This window comes from Felis catus, chromosome D3, assembly GCF_018350175.1.
Source record: "Felis catus isolate Fca126 chromosome D3, F.catus_Fca126_mat1.0, whole genome shotgun sequence".
Classification (NCBI taxonomy): Eukaryota; Metazoa; Chordata; class Mammalia; order Carnivora; family Felidae; genus Felis; species Felis catus.
This window is the reverse complement of record NC_058379.1, coordinates 66,220,068-66,238,142: the sequence shown is the minus strand read 5'-3', so window position 1 is coordinate 66,238,142 and position 18,075 is coordinate 66,220,068. Positions and strand designations below refer to the sequence as shown.

The 18,075-nt window shown below is 44.2% G+C and overlaps 1 protein-coding gene across 4 annotated transcripts in view; it reads left to right on the top strand.

The window, feature by feature from the left end:
- PSTPIP2 (proline-serine-threonine phosphatase interacting protein 2) overlaps window positions 1-14,112 on the top strand; it is an 80,883-nt gene extending 66,771 nt beyond the window's left edge. For 2 of the 4 annotated variants that reach the window (XM_045042191.1, XM_023241952.2), the window contains exons 7-15: window positions 1,359-1,457; window positions 2,028-2,073; window positions 3,003-3,082; window positions 5,910-6,008; window positions 6,894-6,990; window positions 7,108-7,189; window positions 8,653-8,687; window positions 10,013-10,070; window positions 12,470-14,112. In XM_045042191.1, the coding sequence (XP_044898126.1) occupies window positions 1,359-1,457; window positions 2,028-2,073; window positions 3,003-3,082; window positions 5,910-6,008; window positions 6,894-6,990; window positions 7,108-7,189; window positions 8,653-8,687; window positions 10,013-10,062 (588 nt within the window). In that variant the 3' untranslated portion in view covers window positions 10,063-10,070; window positions 12,470-14,112. Of the gene's footprint in view, window positions 1-1,358; window positions 1,458-2,027; window positions 2,074-3,002; window positions 3,083-5,909; window positions 6,009-6,893; window positions 6,991-7,107; window positions 7,190-8,652; window positions 8,688-10,012; window positions 10,071-10,630; window positions 10,673-11,615; window positions 11,745-12,469 lie in introns of all 4 variants that reach the window. The other 2 variants (XR_006588337.1, XR_006588336.1) reach the window with 2 other exon arrangements.
- The last annotated feature ends 3,963 nt before the right edge of the window (window positions 14,113-18,075 follow it).

The window sequence follows — 18,075 nt, the reverse complement described above, 5'->3', positions numbered from 1 at the left end:
GTTTGAGTAAGTTAAGTCTTTGCTTCAGTAGGTGAAACAGAAAATTATTTGATTTGCTAACTGTATAGTTGAGAACTGTTTTCATACTAATGATAGTGATGACAGCACAGGATAGACCAGGGTCTACTTTTAAACTAGTTAAAATAGGGGCACCTGGGTGGCGCAGTCGGTTAAGCGTCCGACTTCAGCCAGGTCACGATCTCGCGGTCCGTGAGTTCGAGCCCCGTGTCAGGCTCTGGGCTGATGGCTTGGAGCCTGGAGCCTGTTTCCTATTCTGTGTCTCCCTCTCTCTCTGCCCCTCCCCCGTTCATGCTCTGTCTCTCTCTGTCCCAAAAATAAATAAACGTTGAAAAAAAAATAAAAAAAAGAATAGATTTAAACTAGTTAAAACAGGGACACTGTGGTGGCTCGGTTAAGTGTCTGACCTTTGGTTTCGGCTCAGGTCATGATCTCACAGTTCATGAGTTTGAGCCCCACATTGGCTCTGCGCTGCTGGTGTGGAGCCTGCTTCGGATTCTCTCCCTCTCTCTCTCCCTGCTCCTCTCCGACTCCCGTGCATGTTCCCTCTCTCAAAATAAACTTTAAAAATAAAAAAAAAAAATAAACTAGCTCAAACAGATTTTTTTAAATCAAAAAGGAACATGGCTATGCTTGAGTGACAGAATTGATGGGATCCATGCCCTTGTCACCTGCTATGGTGGATGCATTAGAATATTGAGGCATAATTACAATTACTATGGTCAAGTGATGGCATCTAAGTTCTGAGGGTTATGTTACATAAACGTTAGATTGCACATCTTTTTTTAAAATTGTTTTTTAATGTTTATTCATTTTTGAGAGACAGAGAAAACCAGAACGTGAGCGGGGGAGGGGCAGCAAGAGAGGGAGACACAGGATATGAAGCAGGCTTGAGGCTCTGGAGTGTCAGCACGGGGCTCGAACTCATGGACCATGAGACGATGACCTGAGCTGAAGTCAGCCGCTTAACCGACAGAGCCACCCAGGTCCCCCTAGATTATACACCTTACGGTTATATACATATTTTGATTTTGCCTATTTCAAATCCCATCTTTTGTTCCAGTTTTTAAAGCCCACATACTTTGTGTTTGCCGAATTGGAGTTATTACTTCCTTGATCAGGCTGCCACCACACGCGTAGTTTGGAAAAGGGCTAAAGAGCCCTTCCACAAATAGATAAGAAGGAGCCTTTGCTGCCAGGGTGCCCACCATCTGGCGGTGATCACGGCACTGACCAGAGCGCCCTGTCCTTTGCTGGGCTCGGCGGGCTCGGGCTGCTGCCTTTGCAGGCTCACGTTCCGCTCACCTGTTTTGGTCCTCTTTTGGCACATAACAACAAAGGCAAAGAAGACCTATGTGCAGAAATGCCGGGACAAAGACGAAGCAGAGCAGGCTGTCCACCGGAGCGCCAATGTGGTGAACCCGAGGCAGCAAGAAAAGGTACCTGGGAGAGCCGACAGCCTGAAAAATCTGAGCTTTCTGTATTTGAAACTAAAGCCAATTACTAATCTTAATGAAAAATGGACGTGCATCCTAAGTCCCTGGCGATATCTTGCTTTTGGGCTGTCAGGATCCTCTGGCCCAGAAAGTCCCTTGTCACAGTTTTGGGGTTCGGGAGGAGCTGGAGAAGCGTGGCCGTGGGGAAGGGAACAGGGTGATAAGGAGTAGGGGAGAGGGTTTTGGTTTTTTCATCTTTCTTCAAGACTGAAGTATTCTTTGGAGCCAGGCCACCTCAGGCTCGGGTGCATTATCAATTTTATGTAATCTGGTAGAAGACTGTCAGCAACCAGAGGGCAGGGGTTATGTCTTTAGGATATCATGGGGCAAGATGCTTGATGGCCGTTTCCCTGTGGTGCTAAGATTAGAGGGCAAGTTGAACGGTTTGCTGAGAGAAACACAGGAAAGATGTGGAACACGGGTCTCTTCAACAGCCATTGCTTTCAAACCTGTTTTGCCTGTGGGAGCTCTACCCAGCATTCCCCATCTCTTGTTCTTTGTGTGTCCTCACAGCTTTTCGTGAAACTGGCAACTTCGAAGACTGCAGTCGAAGACTCAGGTGAGGGGGCTGCTCCCAGGGATGGGGGAGGCTTGTGGGGAGGGGGCTGACATTATGCTGAATCTGTCGGGAAAGGTATTTTTATATATCATACAAGAATGTATGGACAGACAGTGGGATTAACAAGAAAGCAGGAGGGAAGAAGGGAGAAAGGGAGGACAGGGAGGGAGACAAGGTATATCAGAACCTGGGAAAGTGAGACAGCTGTTTCTGGCCACTGCCTGCTTGAGCCGTACTTGTAATTAAATGGTGGGGGGGGGGGGTGGTGTGGGGGGGGCGGAGGTCATGTGGCAGCTGCTTTGTAAGCAGGTACTCATTCTGATTTATTAGGAACATCTGTCTTAAAAGCCCATTTCAGCCCTGATAACTCTTATCTGCTATGAAGGAAACAGCCAAGTTGCAAGGCCTTGTCATGGCTGAAACCTGAGATCCAAGCCAGGTGTTTGCAAAGCCTTCTGATCCCACAGTATTCTGCAGGAGCCAAGCCTCTTGTGACCGTGGTCATTTAAGAAGTCTCTAAACCCAAAACCAAAGTCACTTGGTAGTTCTCTGCACCTCTCACTGTCTAATCTTCCTGAAAATGGAAATGGGTGGAAGCTATTGAGGTTGAATTAGCTCAAGAGAACTCTGGCTGAAGTTCCTGTCAGCCTTTGTTCTCTTTCCTTGAAGCATTTCCTTTTTTTTTTCTTCCCCTTGAAACATTTCTTACTTGGCTTGGTTTAATGTCTAAAAGAAAGTGCTTATTTCACAAATATATTGTGAGAGAGAGAGATGGATATGGCCTCCCACTGTTCAGAGCTCCATGGGGTCTTGTGAGCTCAGTGTGACTCTGGCGAGTGTCGTTTGCCATCCAGGGTGAGCTGGGCAGTGGGTCTGCGCACCCTGCTCCTGCCTGGTTTCTGAACCCAGGCCCTTCCCCTCCACTGCAGACAAGGCGTACATGATGCACATCAACACTCTGGACAAAGTCCGCGAAGACTGGCAGATCGAGCACATCAAGGCCTGTGAGGTACCAGAACCGGTGGCTGCTCAGGAGGGGATGGGTCTTCCTCCGAGAATTTGGGGAGTCTACTTTGCCAGAAATGCACCACCCCCTTATTACAGGGCCCCAATTCTCATAGAATTGCTTGAGGCCAAGTTAGAAATCAGAAATGTAAGTATAGGATGGATGGAACTGGAATGTTTTCCTCCAAGCCTCATCTTTCTGCCCCGTCCCAGTCCTGAGCGTTGTGTCTGACTCTGTTCAAGGACTTCCTCCAACGTTTGGTTAGTGCAAATACGAAATAGCTGAATCAGTTAATGGGTGATTAAATAATTATCTTTCAAGAGCCTTGCCTGAACTTGCTATCCAATAAGGAGAATGCAGATAGAAGGTGAGCTAGAAGTTTTCACTCAGGCACCTGGGTGGCTCAGTCGGTTGAGCGTCTGACTTCAGCTCAGGTCATGAGCTCGAGGTTTGAGAGCCAGGCATTGGGTTCTCTGTTGTCAGTACAGATCCCATTTTGAATCCTCTGCCCCCTCTCCCTACCCCTCCCCTGCTGGCACACCCTCAAAAATAAACAAACATAAAAAAAAAAGAAGTTCTTACTCTCCTTACACCTTTGATTTCACCATTACCTCCTGCTTCATTTTTAGCATGTGACCTCACTTACAATTTCCTGGAGGAATATAAAGACATAACTTGGAAACTTCCTCAAGTTTCTTTTAGCCTGTCTATAGTTTTTCTTACCAGTGGTTCTCAAAGTGAAATCCCAGGACCTGTAGCATCAGTATCATCTGGGAATTTGATAGAGATGCAAATTCTCAGACCAACTCTGGACCTACTGAACAGAGACTGTTGGAATAGGTGCAGTACTGTTTGTAAGTCCCCTGGTGCTTCTTAGGCAAATTCAAGCCTGAGAATCACTGATCTACACCCCCCTCCCCTCGTTTTCTCCTGTTAGTTGAAAAGGGGCTGCCCCTGCCTTATCAAGATCCTATCCCGCCATCTGGGCTCAAGATCCCATCATCCAGCTGTCTTTCCCTCATGTCTGTGCAAAGCTCCCTTCAGTGTGAACTTCTTATACCATTGTTTGGACAACTCAGCTCATTCTTGGTGTTAGAACCTACTGGCACTGGCTGTTGCTTCCTGTCTGCTGCCCTCTCCTCTCTTCACAGCCAGGCTTCCTGAAGGAGTTGTCTTCACATGCTCATGGCCCCTGCCTGTCCCAGCCTGCTGCATCTGGGGTTTGTCACCCCTGCTGCTGCTCGCTGAGGAACCAGACATCTCTGTGGTGTGAGGTCCAGCAGGCCTTTGCAGTTCCTGATCTTATGTGGCTTGTGTCTACTGTCTAACACTGTGGGTCACTATCCCCTTCCTAAAACACTCTTTTCTGCTTTACTTCTGTGACTCCACACTCTCATGGAAAAACCTAGAATAAGTCCCCCTTTTTAAGGTATAAAAACGTGCAGAGCAGTATCATATGCATTTTATAGACACACAAATATTAGAAAAGCCTGCACAGGAATGATAAAGTTTAGGAGAATGGTTATCTGTGGGGAAGGAAGAAGGGGATCGAGTTTGGAGAAAGCACACAAGGGGCTTAAACAGAATCTGAGGCAAATATGGCCTAACTTGTTGACCAAGCGAGGTGGTCAATAGGTATGTATTCATTATATTGCTCTCTATGATTCTGTCCATGCGAAGTATTCTATAATAAAAATCACATAAAATCTACTGTTTATATGCTACATAAATACAAAATATAATAAACACTACATATATACCAAGTATGCTAAATACTAAATACTAAAAGGTTTCCAATTAAAATAATGTATTTGCGGGGCGCCTGGGTGGCGCAGTCGGTTAAGCGTCCGACTTCAGCCAGGTCACGATCTCGCGGTCCGGGAGTTCGAGCCCCGCGTCGGGCTCTGAGCTGATGGCTCGGAGCCTGGAGCCTGTTTCCGATTCTGTGTCTCCCTCTCTCTCTGCCCTTTCCCTGTTCGTGCTCTGTCTCTCTCTGTCCCAAAAATAAATAAACGTTGAAAAAAAAATAAAATAATGTATTTGCTTCAAAATATCCTAGGGAGTAGATGAGTTGGTAAGGATATAATAAAACAGAATTGGTTGTGAATTGATACATGTTCAAGCTGGTGAAGGGTCCATGTGCATTCATTATACTATTTTCTCTGTTCTTATCTATGTTTGGAGTTCTACATGATAAAAAGTTTTAAAATGTAATAGTGTTATATTCAACCTTTAAAAAGTACATTAATATATAACATCCACTGTTGAATAGCATCCCCTTTATAGAATAATAGCTTGATTTTCCAAAAGTTGATACTTGCTTATGTCCAAGAAGCTATTGTTCAGGAAGTGACTTCTTAAAAAAACTTTTTTTAGTTAAAGAAACCTTCAAACATAAACAGAGTTGGAGGACAAGTGCGGGTTCCCCCACGTTCTCGTGAACTTCAGTGATTATAATCATCTTGCCAATATTCAGTCATAGGGGAATTTGAATGTGAGGCTCTGGCAAGCTGCCCACGTGGAGATGCCCACCAGGCAGTCGGAAATGTTAGCTGGAATTCAGGTTAGACCCTTGGCATTTGGGCTCATCATTACCTCTTACCTTCAGAACTATATCCAATCCTGTTTGTGTCAATACCATATTAGAATACTATTTGCATTCTTTGCCTGCGGTAAGAGTTTATGAGTTTCCTTGGTAGCAGGGAATATCCTAAATGGGACAATAAGCTTACAGATAATGAGGGTTGACACTGTTTCTTAAGTCATAGCCAGTCTAGACAAATGTCTCCCTTCTCTGTATATGTACGGACATGTAGTTATGTTTCCGCAGATGTTCGAAGCTCAAGAATGTGAACGAATAAACTTCTTTCGGAATGCCTTGTGGTTACACATGAATCAGCTGTCACAACAATGTGTCACTAGTGATGAGGTAAGTCAGAAGCATCCATGGAGGATTCATGAGAGTGGGAGGAACCATAGGCATTTATTAGTGCACCCTCCTCATTTGAGGCCCAGAGAGGTACGGTGACTTGCCCGAGGCCACACGGTGAGCTGATAGAAAGACCCAAATAAACACCTAACTGCCTGACTCCTAATCTGCTTTGCCACCATGACTTTCTCTTTAAGGAATTCACAGGGCAGGAGAGCGGAAAAGGGAGACCCAAGTGTAGTTTAGTTTATGGAAGACAGAGATGTCATAGCAAAGGGTCACTCCAGGACACCACCAAGCACTAGGAGACTGACCCATGCCCGGGCTAATGATCATGCTAGGGCTCAAGATTTACTTCAGCGGCATTCCCACAGCCAACATCCGGGTTTAAGTTGTGCACAGCAACCCTCATGGGGTTTCCAGACCTCAAGAGGGATTAGAATCAAATTATCACAACCTTCTTTGCTAAGAAATAGCCACCCTCACTTGGATGGGACATTCACTTTAGGAGAAAAATCAAACACCTAGAAAACCTGTAGAATTGACTAGAAGAGCTTTTTTCCAAGTTAATTCATCTTTGCATTTTGTGTGTGGCTTTGGTCTTGGTATCTATTTTCTTGGTCCCGTCAGTGCTAAAGACAAATCTTTCTGGGAAGGTTTTTATGCAGTCACAGAGATAACATTTCTTGTCATCTTTAAAACAATTTTAATAGCAGATATGCACCAGAGAAATCCCTTTATATGAGTCTGGGACTTGGGAATGTCTCTTTTTCTTTTCAAAACAAAATTTGGAAGAGCCAGCCATTCATCAAACCTGTTTTAATAAGCTGTGTCACAATTATTCACAGACATACCTCTATGCTTGATTTGTCTTCTTTTTGTCAGATGTATGAAGAAGTCCGTAAGAGCTTAGAGGCATGCAGCATTGAGAAGGACATTGAGTACTTTGTGAACCAACAAAAAACTGGACAGACTCCACCAGGTGAATGGAGTGGTGGGGCGGGGCGTTTATTTAAGCAATTCTGCTAGTCTTTTGTGCACATGTCATGGAGAATGGGAGACACCAGCATCTTAATATTTTGTTTCTTAATTGCCCTAGCACGCATTGTGTATGAGAATTTCTACTGCCCCCAGAAGAATACAGCCCCACAGGGAAAGGCTCCAGGGCCCAACTTACCAAGGTAATAACCACCTACCTTTCACATGAAGAAAAATACTTAACACATTTTTTTAATGTTTATTTATTTTTGAGAGAGAGAGAGAGAGAGAGAGAAAGAGAGAGAGAGAGAAAGAGACAGAATGTGAGCAGGGGAAGGGCAGAGAGAGAAGGAGCCACAGAATTCAAAGCAGGCTCCAGGCTCTGAGTTGTCAGCACAGAGCCCGATGTGGGGCTCAAACTCACAAACTGTGACATCATGACCTGAGCCGAAGCTGGACAGTTAACTGACTGAGCCACCCAGCCCCCCGAAGAAAAATACTTTTAGTAAATGTTGTTATCATTAGTGTTCTAAGAGATATTGGAACACATCTACCCCTGCATTTGCTTAAGTGAGGTTGCTAGATTTGGAGAAGTAGCATTTTTTTTAAAATTTTATTTTTTAAAATTTACATCCAAATTAGTTAGCATATAGTGAAACAACGATTTCAGGAGTAGAAGTAGCATTTTTAGGACAAATGTTAAGTGGATTTTACCAGTCATAGTTTAAGGAGGACCATATTATGCTTGAGTGTGATTATTATGATTCACGCATGAATCCTATACTTTTCGTAGAGCTTGTAGAAAGCAGAACTCTGGCCCCCTGTGAGTCAACTGACCTACCTGTTTTGGTAGGGCCCAAGAGTAAAGAATGGTTTTTATAACTGGCTGAAAAAAAAGAAGAAAAGGATACTATTTTGTGACACATGGAAATGATATGAAGTTCATGTGTCAGTGTTCATATAAAGTTTTATTGGGACCTGATCATGCTCATCCGTTTACATTTTTTCTGCGGCTACTTTTGCATTAGAGTTGGCAGAGTTGTGACAGAGCTGCCTTAGTGGTCAGCGGAGCCTACGTCATTTACTGTCCCTTTGCAGAAAGAGTTTGCCACCCCTCCTTTATCTGAGAGAAAAGAAACTTCTGTTTCCCGCACAGTCAACTTGAAATCTCGGCTGTTGAATTTCCATTCCAGTTTTTAAAGAGAAGGGAGTATTTGAGGGAGGATTGCATGGTCATCATCAGTATTTAAGAACACCAGGTGCCATTCAGAACAGGTCATGTGAATGAGCTCATTTAATCCTCGCAGTGAGGTGGGAATTGCTTGGATTCTCCATCTTACGTGTGGAGATGTTGAGGGACCAGGAGGTCAGGAAACCACATGCTCCACAGTAGAGACTTTCCTCCTGCCTGTTTGGGGTGCTGGGACGGGGCTCTGGGCTTCCTGAGTGCTGTGCATCCTGCTGTCCTGCTCACCAGCATAATAGAATGCCGGCAGCCTAGATTCCGGTACGTCAGTGTTGCCGGCTTTTGCTTCATCTGAACTTTTCTTGACTCCTCAGAACAGAAACCAGATCTGATTAGCGTGCAGTATGATTGGGGCGTGAAGACAAAAATTACAAACTAACGAGAACTTATCTGAAAGACTTTGGTTTTCATCTCTTACAGGAGAGGACCTCTCCCAGTTCCTAAAAGTTTACCAGGTACGATATCAAGAAAGACCTTTCAAAATACTCATGTCAGGTTCTCTTTAAGGTTGAGCAGCTAGAATGTTGAAATAAAGGGAAAGAAGGGAATAAATAGAAATAAATTCTCAAGAGAACGAACCTGTATCAGGATCTTGATGTAATACTGTTTGTCAAAGAGTAGACTTTGGTAATTAGGGGTCTACTTTATTGCCTGTCAAAGAGAATTCAGTTCCTGGAGTACCAAAAGAAACTTATTATAAGGCAGTCTTACCTAAGAGATTATTTCAACTTGGACCATAAGAGAAGCAAAGTATAGTTTCCCTTGGATTACACAGAAACGTAACTGATAGAAGTTATGTCTAGAAACACATAACCTAATAGTATATATCTGCATACTGGCCATAACTGGGTCTGTCACTCATGACTTGGTCTCTTTTTAAATCCTATCAGAACTCCTATGACATCTCTAGGACAACCACACATTTTAGCTTTTTTGTTGTTGTTGTTGTTAGTTTTATTCCTTGGATAATTATAAGATCCTTGAAGGTGGATAATTGGTTTTCTCCTGTATCACTCATAGCACTTAACACAGTCCTGAGCACATAGGAGGTGCTCAACAAATATCTATTTTTTTTTTTGAGTAAAAGAAAGGTATACTTACCTATGTTCAAGGGAAGAGGGAACTTATGCTGCATATCATGGTTTACTAAAACTTCAGTGACTGAAAAGAAGTTTAGGACCTGAAATTATAATAATATTTTTGAAAAATATAAGGATTTAAGTTATTTTACTTTAAATGTTTATTTATTTTTGAGAATGAGAGAGAGAGTGTGAGTGGGGGAGATGCAGAGAGAGAGAGGGAGACAGAGGATCTGAAGCAGTCTCTGCGCTTAGAGCAGAGAGCCCGATGTAGGTTTCAAACTCATGAACTGGGAGATCATGACCTGAGCCAAAGTTGTGTGCTTGACTGAGCCACCTAGGTGTTCCTGTTATTTTATTTTCATAAAACAATTACCACCTGATAATGTGGGACTGATTTTTGTCTATGTCTTAGCTTGAAATCTAAGCTAAGCCTTGAAGATGGCTTTACTCTAGGTGCCGCTATCTGCACATGGATGAAAAAGGGCAATGAAATCGTGGTAGTGATTTCCAGAATGTATGCGTGAATCTTCTGTGTGTAGTCTTGACTTTCATGGGTAGGTTTCATCGCCGGATATGTTTTCTTTTTACAGAAGGGCAGTCAGTAGAATCTTTAAGTGGAATGTCTTGATTTGAAAAGGGCTAAGAATCTTACCACGAAGCAGTATTAGCTTAATGTTGCTCTGTTCTGCCCTTTGCAGATAACCCTGATTATTCTTTGATTGATAACTACAGTCTGATCTATCAGTAACATCAGTGGTAAGAACCTTTAATTTTCACGTAATTTTCAAGTTGCATTTAGACTACTGATTGTGTTTTTGAAGTCTCTGAAGCTTCTTTATGACACCACTGCAGGCAGCAAGGCCTTGCCTCAGGCTCACCCGTGCCGTGGATGCACGTGATCCTGCGGGATGGCCTCTCTGGGTCCTACAATTGCAAGGGGACTGGAGCCCACGCCATACCTACTTGAATGAGGAGATTTTTTCCTTCGTTAATTATTCTGCAACTCATTTTCTGCTTTAGTTAAGCTCTTTGTGGCTACAACACACCCGCACTTATAACACCGCACACACAACGCTCACACAATGCCCATGATCCTCACTGTTTAATTTAGCCTTTTGTGTGCTCCCCCCTCCCCCAAAGGGGAAAAGTCAAGTAAAAAGAAGTCAGTGACAATGAGGCAAACACTGTCACACTCCCCTATCACACAAAGGGCGTTGGAGGGGTCATCTGGTATCAGATCATTACTACTCCAAGCTAGCAAACCCCAGGGATTCCTAGAGCAAAACTATGAGATGGTGCTTGTCTTTGACTCTCAGGTGCTTGCAACGTGTCCCAGGTCCATCTTTGCCTTCACAAATGTGAGTGAATGCCTCTGAGTCCAAAACAGCAATACTAAACGGAACTCTATAAAGTATAAATGTTTTAACCCAAATGGGTGTGTCTTGGGGCATGACAATATCCATATAGATGAGCAAAGAAAAAGCTTGAAAGGATACATTCCCAAGCAAGTAGTAGTTTTTCTTTTTGTTTACTTATGTTTTCCAGTTTGCCTACAGTGAAACTTTGTTACTTCTTTAATAAAAGACAGTTTTGAAGAGTTGATCCTTTTGCACATTCCTGATGTTCCCAGGGGTGACAGGAGTGGGGGCGGATTCAGGAACTGTGCCAGCCTCTCTCCCACCCTTCCTGGTTTGCTGTTACTGCCACTTAGGAAACAAAACAAGTTTTATTTCTTAATGTTTATTTATTTTTGAGAGAGAGAATGATGGGGGAGAGGCAGAGAGCGAGAGGGAGAGTTAGAATCCCAAGCAGGCTCTGTGCTGACAGCGCAGAGCCCAATGTGAGGCTCAAACTCACCAACCATGAGATCACGACCTGAGCCAAAGTCGATGCTTGACCGATTGAGCCATCTAGGTGCCCCCCAAACGGGTTTTAATGGTGCTCCATGGTGGCTTTCCTTCAGTGCTCTATAACACTGAAAAGTTCTTCAAGTGAGCACATCAAACACTGCTTGTCTTCAGTCCTCCAGAAACCCCCACTTTGTGACTTGTAGCCCGTTAGCTACATGGGATGGAAGCATGTTGTTTTGATTGGGTAGAAATGATCAGCCAGTGTGTGTTTATATTTAAACATAAGTCCTTAAATGGCTTAATAAATGTGTTTAATATCTAAGCAACTTTGCTGTGAAAGATAATGGAAATGGAAGACCTAAAATACCTCAGCCGCTAACTGTACATAACTTTCTGACCTGCAAACAAATTGGAGTCTCTACAACTGGTCATTATTTCTTCACTTCATAAGGCTCCCTTTTTCTCATGAAAAGAGGCACGGCCCATATTAGAGGTAGAAAGGGACATGGGGAATCAGTGACTTGGGACTCCAAGGCGAAATCCGCCCTCTGGAACAACACCATGGAGGTGATGGCTGCAGGTAGGCCCCTGGCAGCTCCGAGAGTTTGAGTTTTATTTTAACCTCCTCCTTTCCCACCCTCCCTTATTTGCATAAAGCACACATTCTAGTTGCTTAATAGTAACCTTTGACCCAGCAACTCTAGTTCCTCTGAGTTCAAGAACCTGCTGCTTCAGTGCAAGATGCTAATGCCAACACGTGAGCTCTGTCATTTCACGGGGTTCATTAGTATGTGGAAGCTCAGGGAACAGGACTCAACATACACATGTATCATTGACGGAGTTGAAGAGAATTTTACAGAAGGAAGTCTATCTTAGTTAATAACTTAGCTAAGCAATGTATCATGACATTTAAAGTAGTTTGAGCCTTTGGAAATGAAATAGGAATGTGTAGGAATTTAAATAGGAAGGCGTAGGAATTTGTGGTTTGTTTGGCATTGTTGATGTAGCTGCTATGCTTGTTTTTAATTCTGACATGTTTAGGGACAGATTATAACTTCTGAGCATCAAAAATATAAATATGTGTATTATTTGCATAAAGCAATGCTGTTGTCATCACAGTCCATTTTTTCATCACTTTAAAACACTTATTCCTCACTGTGTGTTCTCTTTGGCCAAGCATACTTATTCTTTTTTTTTTTTTTTTCTAAGCATACTTATTCTCATTGAATAATATGGCAAGGGGAGGAGTGAGGAGCTGATGTGAATGGTTCATTCAGATGAAATTTCTTTGTTATTTTCTTTCAGAAAACAAACCTTTTTCGGGCCGGTGCTTCTACAGCGTGGGAGGAGGCACTCAGAACAGCAGAATCCTTAGCCAAACTGTGTCAGTCGTGAAACTTCCAAGTGAAACCTTGCTGTAATTTTTTTTGTATTTTAAATTCATTGTAGACATTTAGATCAACTTAGGCTAGTTAAGTTCTGAAATTCTTAGGAGAAGTTTACAAATTGCCCCAGACTGAAGAATCATTCTTTCCTAGGCGGTTACTAACGTTGTGAGTGAATTGTGTTGTCTCCTTGGTCTCTGGATTTGGAGCCCTGACTCTTGTTGTGGGGGGGCAGAGGTGGCTGCAGAGGGGTGTGAGCCATGAACCTGGAGGGGCTTCTTTGGCTCCGGGGGCAGCTTGGCTGTAGAATGTTCACCGCAGCACGTGCCCTCGGTGGTGCACCATTTCAAATCACCTTCCTTTTTGGCTGGAAGACTTGGAGGCCATCTAATTATACTTTCTCATTTTACAGATGAGGAAATGGGGCCCAGAAGTGTGAAATCAATTTCCTTACGGATTAGGGACAGAATCCAAACTGGAGTGTAAGCTCACCTCACGTTACCATTCTGAGTGATCCTTCCTCAGGCCATTGGTGCTTGTGTTGAAATTTCAGACGCCGAATGTTTTTTGCCGGCGTCTTTCCAGTTGGGAAAATAACCAGGGTTTAAATGTCAGATTTATTTTTATGGGAGTGCCTGTGTGTCCTGAACTTCTAGAGCACCATATTTAATTTAATCTAAGAAGCCACTGATTATAAGGCATGGCCATTATTTTACACACCACTGAGCAAGTTAGGTGAGGGAGTTGACGTTCTCAGTGGGGGCAGAATTACTCATAAAGGGGTGAAAATTGGGACAGTTAAGGGTTAAGCCCATTTAAATTTGATTTGCTAAACTGAGGCGGGGGGAAGTACATCCTAGAGTCAGTGCAATAGGGTATTTGGACCTCAATTCCTAAAGAGAATTCGAGAGCTCCAAAGCCAGTCCTCAGTCCTGGGTCTTCACAGAAAATCTTTGCCTTGCTAGCTCCTAGAACTTTTTAAAGCGTCAGTCTTACCCTTTCGCAGGTATTTGAGTCTTTCTTCTTGTTACCCACAAACAGCAGGGAGACAATGTCCCTTTTGTGTAATATCCACACGCCATGAGAAAATGGTGCATTTTAGTTAATGACAAATTAAACTAGCACTGGTACTTATTCAGTATGTTGTTGGCCTTGTAACACATATTTTCTTCTCCTGCTCTATGCAGTAGCTTTCTCAGAACTGTGCACAAATTGACTGAAACAAGATTGATTATTTCCCACCCTTTAAGGTGTTACTGAAAGTGGCAGCTTCTCCTCATGACAGGAAGCTTGCATCAATTGGATATCCTTTTGAGAAACTGAAGTTTGCAAAGGGCCATTGACTTCCCCAAACTGAGCAGGCTCAGGACATTTCCTTCAAGCTCAGAACATTCTAATTTTTAGGTATTTTATTTATTGTTCACAATTCCTCAGGGATTTCACTTTTCTCTCTTTTGGTCAGTGCAATCGCTGTAAATGTGTTTTATGAGTTGAAAATACTTTTATTTTATTGCTCTTTCAGTTTGATATGAAGTAAAATAAAGGTTCCTTGGAGATTTAGGATTTATTTTGCCTTTTTGTGTCGACCACGTCCTCTCTTCCAAGCTGTTGGACCCTTGTCACATTTGCTATTGTCCGATGGCAGTGGAGCAAACTGTTAGGAGGGGAACTGCCACATCACTTCCTACTGGTCCTTCATGACAAAGTCACTTGCCTGGGGAAGCATCACTCCCGCCTCCAGACTAGCTTGGATCCCCTGCTGGGTCCTTCTCCTCTCCCTTTTTTTCCTTGATAGTACGTGGTTCACTCTTGAAATTAATTGTTCAGAGTCTGTCTTCTCTCCTAGACGGTGACCTCAATGACTGCTATATCCCCAGCACCTGACACGTTGTAGTGAGTATGAAAGAATGAGTGGCTAGAAAGAGAGCATACCTCGAGAAACGACCAGTTGGGAGTGTAGAGGGAGCGAAGCCAGTCAAATAAGTATACATGTTAAATTAGTAAACATGATCTACCCCTAAGACTGGAGGCTTCTTCATTTGAATTCCACCAGAAGCAGCCCCTGAGATAAGGCTTTGAGTGCAGGTACTTTTTCTGGGGGGGGATCCCAGAAAGCACCAGTATGGGAGTGGGGAGGTAAAGGGTGTGGAAGGAGGGAAGGGAGGAAGGGAGGAAGGCAAAAAAAACCATGTATTATCAAGACAGTACTGCAGGCACCGGAGCTGTAGTCTGGCGGGGACTTGTACGAAACTGTGGCACACGCACCTCACAGATGGCTCACCAGTTAGGATGTTGCTGTGATATTCATTCCCCGGCTCCCTTCAGTCACTGGTTGAGGGCCACCCCCAGGAGGCATTAAACCCCTGGCATTTCTGGCCTGCTGGAAATGCGGAAATGCCAGCAGAGTGGGATCCCGAATGCTGAGAGCGTCCTTGGGAGAGGCAGGTCCTGGCAGTTGCTAGTGGGCTGACGTTTAAGGGAATGGTAAGTACTGAAGGGAGGTGGATGGTGCCCTGACGGGGTCTGACCCCTGCATGGCTCAGATCCAGCTGTGCCCCACATGGATTTTACTCCAGCTCGCCATCACTTCTTCAAGTTCCAGTTTCCAACACACACACACACACACACACACACACACACACACACACGCACACCCTAGGCAGTTTAGTAGGACAAGCTACGGTCCCTTGTTACAGATGGTCCTGAGTCTCTAACTGATATTCATCATCTCCTTCCTCTAGCAGCGTGTTAGGGAGTGAATTGTATTCTGCCCACAGCCCCCTCCAAATTTATATGTTGAAGTCTCAACGCTTAGTACCTCAGAATGTGACTGTGTTTGGAGATAGGGCCTTTAACGAGGGGATTAAGTTGAAATGAGATCCCTGGGGTGGGGCACTAATCCAGTCTGGTGCCTTTTTAAGAAGAGAAAGAGACACCAGGGGTGAGTGGGCCCGAAGGATGACCTTGTGAAAAACAAGAGGACAGCCACCTGCAAGCTGAGGAGAGAGACCTCAGAGGAAACCAATCCTGCCAGCACCTTCATCTCGGACTGCCAGCTTCCAGAACTGCCAGAAAATTAATTTCTATTGTTTAAGCCACCCAGTCTGTGGTATTTTGATATGGCAGCCCTAGCAAATTAATACCACACATTCTAGGTTCCCTTCGCACTTGGCAAGTCTACTGCTTGTCTAGGTTGCTCAACTGGGTTGGGTAATCCAGATCGTCATCCCTAAGGGTCTTAGCCCCTGGTTGTCAGGCTCTTATCAGACCCTGTTTGCTGAAGTTGCTGTGTTTATCCCAGGCAGGGCAATACCCAGAGGCACCCCAGTGAAACTCCTGAGTTCCAGATACATTCCCCCCCACCCTACTTTCCTCATGATGATCACCAATTCCTGCTGGGACAGTTACTCCCTTCTTGTCTTGCTGGTTTACTGGCATGACTAGGCATCAGCCACCATTTAGTGGAACCCTTTCTATGTCCCCCGGTTAATGCATCTCCTGGCAACCACATAGAGCTAGGTGCTCTAGTCCAGCAGAGCCTAAAGTTAAACTCATGGGAAGCACCAATTTCCCAAGTGGGTCAGTGTGACCTACCCCCTCTTACCTCTTCACTCCCAGGCCTGTTTTCCACCCAGTGGAGTCAACATATATTACCATATTGCAGCCGTATAAGCACCATATATGACCTCATCTTTAAGACCAGCACCCCAACCCTGCAAGGTATTCTCAAGCTGCCACACTTTATAAGGCCATTCCAACATTCTGTCAGGACAGTAGTTTCTAGGTGATGTGGTATATAGTAGACAAAGTGGAGCCCGTGGCCATTTGCCCATTGTTGTACCAACTATACTGTAAAGTGAAGCTCTTGTTATAAGATATGCATTCTCAGTGGGGGCAGAATTTCTCATAAAGGGGCAAAAATCGGTTCTTGCTGGGCAAAACGACTCTTACTCTTCTTATGTTTAAAGCACAGACACACATATGGCACATATACAGAGATGCAGTATATCTATGGTATTAGAATTTCATGAGCATGGCAATTAAGGAAAAAATGTCTTAAAAGGCTCCATAGGGTAATGAAAAACACCATTCTAAGGTAATGTTACGTGGAATTTCATAATGATACATGAGACACTCTTTCAGCCTTTGGGTAGTGGTGTTGGCCAAGGCACTCCCAGTAGAAAAGAATAATGTATTCTTGGAATCAATCCCAGTAGAGGTGAATCTCTGCTTCTTCTATAGTAGAAGAAGCTTAATGAATCACTTCTCGCCAAGTGGCTGGTTGGTCTCCTTGGGGGATGATAACATATTAAGGGCTCACCTTCAGCTTCAGGGGCTAATTGATCAGACATTTAGCAATAGCCACTAGGGCAGGCCTGGTGAGTGGGGGGGGGGGGGCCTGTAGAGTCTTCATTCCTGCTACCATGGCTACTCTGTTGAGGAGTCCACCGAGGAAGCACTGGGGTGGTCAAGGACAGAGACCGCTGGATGCCACTGGATGAGTCATCCTTGCCACTTGGTTGCTCTGTACCTCCTTTGATGAGTTGTTTCTTGTGGGCACTGGTGTAAGACACAAAGATTTCACACTTCGTTGCCCATTCTTTTGTTTTCGGTCTTCTGATCCTATTCCTTGGTCAATCGGTCAAGTCATGTGCCATTGCCCAGCCGTCACCTTGGCCTTCTCTTCTTCACATCAGGCTGATGACCAGCTGTGTTACTTGATGCAGTGCCCACTGGGAGCACTTCTCTTCGTCCTAGGTGGGGCTGTAGCATAGCAGCCCACATATAGATGAACAACAATTAACATAGAGAGATGATTTATTCTTGAACCAGGCATGAGTTTTTTTGCTCTTCTTCACCCACTGGGTTGAAGGAAGCCTCCTCTGAGGCCACAGGTATGAGCTGCAAGGAGAGGCATAGGTGAAGCAGAGGAAGTTGGGGGAGGTGTCTGCATTGCCTGTTTGAGTAGTGGCCTTCTGGATTTGCCCCCACCTATTCCAGAATGTACCACATGTTCCACAGTGTACCCCACATGTTCCAGAATGCCCCCTGTACCTGACTCAGGGGGTCTAACTCAGGATAAAATGGTAATAACATTAGTTAATGTTTATGTTTCCTTTATAACTTTGACAAAATGCATCTCTGTCAATGTTACCATGGAGGCTTTCTGGCTTTCTTAGCCCCTAGTGATCTGACCTTGTAGTCTTCTTTGGTACACCAACAGCAGTTGACGACCAACCCACTCTATGGTCCTTATAACTAAATTTGGCCCATATCTCTCAAATGTCAGGAATGTTCTGTAAGACTGTCCTACTGAATCCTGCCCTAAGTCACCACAGATGAGGCCTCCAATCATTGTGATGCTTCAGCTTGGAGGTTACCGATTGTTCTATTTCTGTAAGCAGTGAGATCCTTGTTACCATATGGCTGGGAAGCAGTCTAATTCCAGAGTCCCATCCTGACATCTGAGTACCATTTCTGATACTGTCTTAGTCTAGGTTCCTCAAGGGGGCTTGGAGACCAGGA